The following is a 7,739-nucleotide window of genomic DNA, read 5'->3' as shown; positions in this document are numbered from 1 at the left end:
GTGATTGGTCAGTTTTCAGCCATTGTCAAAAAGGCTATCTGACCAATCATCAAACATCTGTCACTCACAATATAAAATTGAAAAGAATGGTTCTTTCAAATCAATTATCAGTCAAAATTTTGGACACACTTCCTCATTCAAGCGAATGGGACTACTTTGTATTTTAAGCATAGTAAGTAATTTATCAGTAACATTGTGACTAAAATCATGATTCATTTCTTTCTTTGAGTCAACCTTTTAAATGAAAACAAACATGGCCATTCTTTCTTTCAGTAAACACTTTTTTTATTTGGTTTGGTAGCAAAAACAGCACCTCAGGACAACAGTATGATGTGGGCAGTCTCCTAAGGGGTCGAACATTTTTCAGTTACAGGACGCGCACAGGGAAGACATGCACTACCTACTGTAGCAGGCTTTTTTTTCTTTTTAAGACATTAGTTGACCAACAACACTGAAGCACTGTTTCAGTACATTCACATTCCTTTAACAACGCCACTGTGCGTTCCATGCATCATAGTTTAGAAGGGAACAGCCCTTCGTGTGTGGGAAAAGCTGTTGCATAGTTTAGGAGAGTTATTTTTTCTTTCTCATACTTTGCAATTTGCCCAGTTTTTAATCTCACTTTCTGAGATACAACTTCAAACTACTGTTTTAGTACAGACAGTCAGACATCAGACATACAAAATAAATTCTTTGGTCCCTTTAATATCTATGGTAGTGTTAGGACTTTTTATTGCTTCATGAAAAACATATTTAAGGCTTTATTGTAGAGTGGTTGGCAAGCATTCTCCTTCAGACTTGTTTATTGCAATAGTTTGGGGGGAATGAACTGTGAGTATAAAACTACCGGAGAGGCGGAGGAAATCATAGCAGACATTTAGCTACAGCTCTAAACTAGACAGCTCAATCCTCAATGACCTCAGAGGACTCGGACACCACTCTGCCGTCCTTGGTCTCAATCATCTTAATAACGACGTTCTTCTTGCTCTGGGTGGTGCTGCTGTAGCCGCTGCCGCTGCTGAAGCCGCCGGAGCTGCTGCCGAATCCGGCGGAGCTGCTGCCATATCCGCCGCCGTATCCGCCGCCGTATCCCCCACCGTAACTGCTGGAGTAACCGCTTGAGTAGCTGCTCTTGACGGAATCCATGGGGAAACCACCATAGCTTGCTGTTGAGAGAAGGGAGGAAGGAGTTAAGAGTTAGAGTGTGGGACAGAAATCTAAGCAATAACTGCAGCCAATATTGAGATAAAGACAATTAAGGCAAAATCCAAGAAGACTTACTGCTCTGTTGGGAGATGTTGATAGACTTGATGCCGTTTGCCAGCCTGTCCTCCTCTCCCTCCAGGAGCTTCCTGTATGTGGCGATCTCAATGTCTAGAGCCAGCTTGACGTTCATCAGGTCCTGGTATTCTCTGATCTGGCGGGCCATGTCCTGTTTGGCTCTCTGCAGGGCATCTTCCAGGTCCTTGATGCGGGATTTGGCGTCCTTCACTGCCATCTCACCACGCTCCTCAGCCTCAGCGATCTGGGCCTCCAGGTTGGCACGCTGAAGGGAAATTGGTAATGAATTACGTTTTGTCCACTCTCCTGATTGTCAAATGACAGGAAGACAATAAATATATAGATATTTTAAAATGCCTTGAATATTTTTTTCCCTCATACCTGTCCCTTGACGGCATCGATCTCTGATGTCAGTCTCTGGATCATGCGGTTGAGGTCTGATATCTCTGTCCTGGTAGCTCTCAGGTCATCTCCGTATCTTGTGGCGGATGTCTGCATCTCTTCATACTAAACGAACACGATCAAGACAAGAGATTACAAACTTGGAAACCTTGGATATTTTACCTTTCACAATTGGCAGAAACATGAACATAAAAAGCAACTCCAAAGAGTTTGTCATCACCTTGGTCTTGTACCATGTCTCTGCCTCGGCGCGGGTGCGGTTGGCGATGTCCTCGTACTGAGCCTTCACTTCAGCAACAATGGAGTCCATGTCCAGGTTGCGGCTGTTGTCCATTTCCACAACAACTGAAGTGTCCTTGATCTGGCTCTGGAGCTCACGCAGTTCCTGAAGAATAACAAACAAAAAAGGAGAAAGATCAGTCCACTCCGCTTCACAAAGGAATCGCATCCAGCTAATATACTTCCAAGGATGGTGAAAGATGTTGAACAGATGTTGAGAATGGAGCAAACTTATTCAAAAATGACACCGCAGACATCGGAAGCATGTCATGACTGCGTGCATCACAAATCATCTTAATGAAAGCACAGCAGATAAGTGTTTTTGAAAGAGGTTGTAAAGATGGAGTGGGGATAGCAGGAAAAAAACAATGGCAATCAATCTAATTTTGTTCCGTACCTCCTCATAGATCGATCTGAGGAAGTTGATCTCATCTGTCAGACTCTCCAGCTTGGCCTCCAGCTCAACCTTATTCATGTAGGCCTCATCGACATCCTGGAAGCAACAAAAGTGTTTGTTAGACATGATTTCATGATTATTATTTTTTTTAGGTATCCGAATGATAGTTTCATTTCCTGTTTACTTTTCAGATGGGTTGTGTTAGTTTGTGTTAAAAATGACAATAAACAGTTGGTTATGAACAAAAAGTATCTGATTGCTAAAAGACGAAAAACAGGCATGGTATCAAATGTTTTTAACTCGAAGAAATGCTGAGTAATGCTGACCTTCTTGATGAGGACAAAGTCGTTCTCACACTCTGTACGCCTGTTGATTTCATCTTCATACCTGAAGGGAAAAAAAGATTTAATTGTTGGTTAGATTGGTTGAATATTAAAAAAAAAGGAATCTCATGCTCTTTTGGTTTTGAGAGTCTATACACTAATGTAACACTAGGAGGTGCAAGTAATCTACCCCTGACTCCTGAAGTCCACTGGGACATTTCCTTCACATAATGTCTGTTGACTCACGGCCAAGGGTGAGCCTGATATGCTCCATTTTTCTACTTACAGGTGACAAATATGTACAGCACTAGTGTACCTGTTTGTGTTGGAGACATATGTATGTCAGCATGTATGCATCTGTGCTTGGGCTCTCTGGTGTAAAGCTATAGATGGTTTTGCTGACAACTAACTCACTCAAGTATAACAAATTGTACCTCAGATAATGGGTGTTGGAAACATGCTTCCTCAGTGTTGTAATTCCCTAGATTCACATGACGCAAAACAATAGACAGATGTAGGGAGTAGTCCACAAAAAGAAAACTCTATGCACTGCGTGGCTCATCTTGAAACTGTATTTTTCTTGAGAGTGAAGTTTTTAGGAATTTTAGGAATCGCCCAGAGCAGAATCCTAGATAAACAATTATTACCCCTTTATTGTCCCCCCCTGCACTCACTTGTTCTTGAAGTCCTCCACCAGTCCCTGCATGTTGTGTAGGTCGGCCTCCAGCTTCATCTTGTCGTTGCCCAGGCTGTCCAGCTGTCTGCGCAGGTTGCTGATGTAAGCCTCGAACATGGCGTCGATGTTGGAGCGGGTGGTGGTCTGTCCCTGCAGCAGGTTCCACTTGGTTTCCAGCATTTTGTTCTGCTGCTCCAAAAAGCGGACCTGATGTGTGGAGAGAGACAAAGAAAGGTTTTAGGATTAGAATTATTAGTAAGCAACCAAAAAAAAAGCCCCATACAAAAGATCAGTGACTTACATGCTTGTTTATTGCGATTTATTGCATGTCCTTTTCTTATTGGTTATGAATAACTATGAAATGCCTTTTAAAAGGATGATGTCAGTGGAGGTTGCTCTACTGTGACATAACAATACTGGCTCTTGGTTAACATCCTAACAATCACTCATCATCCATGCCTCCTATTCACCCCGTTTGTTCTTATCTATCTTTGGATCTTTACAGGCCGTATTTCCAGACCAGCTGTACTTTTCCAAAGGAAGGCCTGACGTGCGTGCATCCTGACAGGAGGCAGAGGGGAGGGAGAAAAAAAGGTTGGAAAAAGCCTGTGATAGAGGAATAGAGCTAGTTAACCCCTCTTTCCCACATGCCTTCCTGTTTTTGTATTAGCAAGGTTCAACTGCTGGGATATGCAGAGAAAGGAGGTGGTGGGAAGGGTGGGTGGGGGCGTGTGAAGCCGAGTTTCATCCACAGGCAGATGCGGAAAGGTAAATATTTAACTGCATTAAAGGTGTGATGAGGGAAGTGAGAGTAACAGGAGAGAGAAAGTAGAGGCCATTTATTACCTAAAGGGTGGGAGGAGGAGGAAAATGAAGAAACAGGGAGGCTTGCATACTTGTGAACAGTAAAAGTGAGATAGTGAAAGCAGATATGCAGACTCTGCCCCCTTACACACTGCTGTTTTTACAGGTGTGATCTCACTTAAAACCTCTTATGGTCTTTATTTGAACTGGAATGACTACAGATAATAAAGTGCCTCTGAATGGACTGCCACCACAAGATAAAACAGTTACATGGTGAAAGTTTATCTCCGTTGTGTTCAAGTATGCAAAAATGCTAAAAAAGGACATATGCTCTTAATCTTCCTTTAATCATTGCGCCGGAAGAAGGAGAGTTGATACGTAGCCAGAACATGAAACCAGCTGGCCTTTTTAAATATTAACCAGCTGTTGAGGGCAGATAGTACAAATGCTGGACTTCAATGCTAATTTAAATGATTAAAAGTCAGTACAGACTCTTTTAAATGTATCAAACTGAAACAAGGTTTGGTAATTAAGGTAACAATAGCACTCAGTACTGACTGCATTTGTATTTAGGAGGGGTTGGGGCCTACTGGGGCAGTAGAAAGAGCCACACCCCATCTAAGGGAGGGCCTATTCCCAAGGTAACTTGTATCACAAGCCTTGAGCTCTGCCCTGACACACCCTTTGCTTTTTTCTCTCTCTCTCTCTCTCTCTTTGTCTTTCTCATTATAGCTCCCTCCTTTCTGCATGGCTGTTTTTCATCACTATAAAAGGACAGCTAGAGCCAAAAGAGAACAAATAAGTTTGAGATGCAGCACATTCTTTTTTCTTTTTTTTCTGCCTCTGCTATATTTGTGGGAAATGACGAAAGTAATGAAGGGAATAAATCAACTTTCTCCATGCAGGGAAAAAGTGAGGAACATGTGGCAAACATATGGAACTCTATTAAATATTACATAACAATATCAGCACTGAAACGCTCAGCTTTTTTGGCAACACTAACTGAGTTTTCACCCCTCTGAAGCAGTTTGAAGAGCACAAGAGCTCTGGCTTGGTCAACATGAATGGTGGACACACACAGACACACACGTACACACACATTCACACACGCACATGTATCTGCCCTCTATTACAAGCTCTTACCTTGTCAATGAAGGAGGCAAAGCGGTTGTTGAGGGTCTTGATCTGTTCCTTCTCCTGGGTGCGAACTGCTTGGATGTTGGGGTCAATGTCGAGGTTCAGGGGGGCCAGCAGACTCTTGTTCACAGTCACAGCGGTGATAGGGGCCTGACCACCCATTCCCATGCCACCACCCATGCCATAGCCCATACCCATACCCATACCCATACCCATGCCTGCGCCACCCATGCTTGAGCTCAGGCCATAGGCAGAAGAGCTGGTGATGCCAGCGCCTCCTCCATAGCCCCTGTTGGCTCCTCCATAGGAACTCTTGACACTGTAGCTCTTGCGGGAGGTGATACCGCCTGGTCCAGCGTAGGAACTGCTGCTGAAGCTCCTTGGGGCAGAGCTTTTCACACTGTAAGAGGTGCTCCTATAAGTGGACATTCTGAAATCTGGTGTAGCTTTCTTTTTTGGATGAAAATTGTCTGGCAAGGCAGGCAGGCAGGCAGGCCAGCAGAGGGGTGAGACCAGAGTGGATAGAAAGAAAAGAAAGTACTGAGGAGTTTTAAAGTGCCTGTTGCTGTGGGAGGGGACTGTGGTGAGCTGCCATTGGCTGCAGGTCCGGGTATGAGACAGGAGGTAGGGCTGTAACACTACACTTCTATGACACATTGTCCAGTCCCTGAAAACTATTACCTGGTCTTTCTACAGGCTTCGCTGTGTTGTAAGAGAAAAGCTTGTCTTTTGAGAGGATTGTGAAGAGGTTATTTTTCTTTCTATTCCTGATCTAATCTGTGTGTGTGTATGTGTGTGTGTGTGTGTGTGTGTGTGTGTCTCTGTCTCTCTCCAGATAAGACTATTTAAACACACCACAGCTGATGCGATTTGTAAGATAGTTGTGTTGAATCTGCAGGTCGGGTCAAGTCTAAAAGTTAATCATTTATATCTGGCATGATTTACACTTTTAAATTAAGGTGTGTTTATAATTCAGTGGTGAGGTGTGTGTGCATATAAGTGAGCTGATTGGAGCTGCTGATCACTGTGTCTTTTGAAGCAACTAATGTGGAATGTACGGCGTGATGAGTAGGTGTGTTGTGTTGGTAAATTTGGCAACACCTTTTGTTTTGTTTTTATCAATAAATGCATCCTGTGTTTATCAGTTATTTTGTGGCCTCTTGCACATAAATCTTACTTCAGATCCAGCTTTACCAGATCCATGTAACTGCTATCTAGCTTCATTTTTCAGCACTACGGTATAAACTCCCTCAGCTATTTTACATGGTAATATATAATACGCACTTTGACAGGATTGACGAGTCGTCATGGAAACCGTTTAAAACTCTTTCCTATAAATCATATTTTTTAGTGTAGCTTCCAGCAATACAGTTTGTCTTCATAAAGGAGAAGTTTGACTTATTGGTAAATACTCATACTTGCTTTCTTGCCAAGAGTTAGATGAGAAGATTGATACCACTTGTATGTGTGTATGTGTGTATGCTGTAGCCAGCAGCTGGTTAGCTTAGCATAGCATAATGACTGAAAACAGCTAGCCTTGCACTGTCCAAAAGTTTTTAAAAATCCGCCTACCAGAACCTCTAAAGGTAACTCAATAGTGTTTTACAACACCTTAATTCAATCTATACAAAAATAGTGAAAAGATCTAGCCATGGTGTCTTGGGTATGTGTTTCCAGAAAGGGTATTTTAGGGGTTATACATGTGAAAAAGCAGCTGGGTGTAACATACCATACAGTAATTAATGAGTCTTTTGCACAACTGTAAGATGTGCATTGCTTTTCTTAAACATCAACAGTATTCATGCCTTTATTTCAATTATCAAGCATCTTAAAAAAACAGTAGCACAGCCGTTACATCAGAGGCATCCTACAACAAGACAACACAAAGACATATTTCGCCGGAGTGTGAGCAGTTTTGGATGCTTTAGGGCTCAAAATTCCTCAGATGTTGCAGGCAACCTGTGTTCAACCCCTTCAACCGACTTCTCCTGAGTATAATACACACATAATACACTCCACATGTACCGCTGCAAACCAGGTGAACAGTACTAGCCAGCTGGTTTTCATTACTCTTAAATGAGAAGCAAGTTAGGTTAACGCTGTTTAGCTGGAGACTTTTAAAAACAATGAAAGCAGGTCTTTTTCTTTATGCTTATGCACGCCTGTATCCTTATTGGGTTTGTATGACATATAACATGCACCTATCTCTGTTGAGTTGTGGTACTTAAATATTCTCTGTAAACCCTTTGCATAATTCATAACGGAACTCCATTCCTAAGAAAACAACTCACTGTGTAAACATTAGTAGAGAATTCTTACAACACACTGATATCTACAGCTTTTTTCCCATCGTGCTGCAGTGTGAAACCATAGCAACCTTCAACTGTCCTTCCACCAATACCTACCCTGCGTTCCTCTCCTCCCACCGCCATTCCTTACT

The 7,739-nt window shown here is 42.6% G+C and overlaps 1 protein-coding gene across 1 annotated transcript; it reads right to left on the bottom strand.

The window, feature by feature from the left end:
- Nucleotides 1-266: 266 nt before the first annotated feature.
- LOC133987168 (keratin, type II cytoskeletal 8-like) lies at nucleotides 267-5,839 on the bottom strand. Its single transcript, XM_062426449.1, has 8 exons — nucleotides 5,306-5,839; nucleotides 3,357-3,565; nucleotides 2,686-2,746; nucleotides 2,360-2,455; nucleotides 1,904-2,068; nucleotides 1,663-1,788; nucleotides 1,282-1,546; nucleotides 267-1,166 (listed from the first exon to the last, which is right to left on the bottom strand). The coding sequence occupies exons 1-8, from the start codon at nucleotides 5,726-5,728 to the stop codon at nucleotides 904-906; spliced, it is 1,608 nt and encodes a 535-aa protein (XP_062282433.1). The 5' UTR covers nucleotides 5,729-5,839; the 3' UTR covers nucleotides 267-903.
- Between the last annotated feature and the right edge of the window lie 1,900 nt (nucleotides 5,840-7,739).

This window comes from Scomber scombrus, chromosome 10 (assembly GCF_963691925.1).
Source record: "Scomber scombrus chromosome 10, fScoSco1.1, whole genome shotgun sequence".
In the NCBI taxonomy this organism is placed as follows: domain Eukaryota; kingdom Metazoa; phylum Chordata; class Actinopteri; order Scombriformes; family Scombridae; genus Scomber; species Scomber scombrus.
This window is presented reverse-complemented; position numbering and strand designations above follow the sequence as displayed.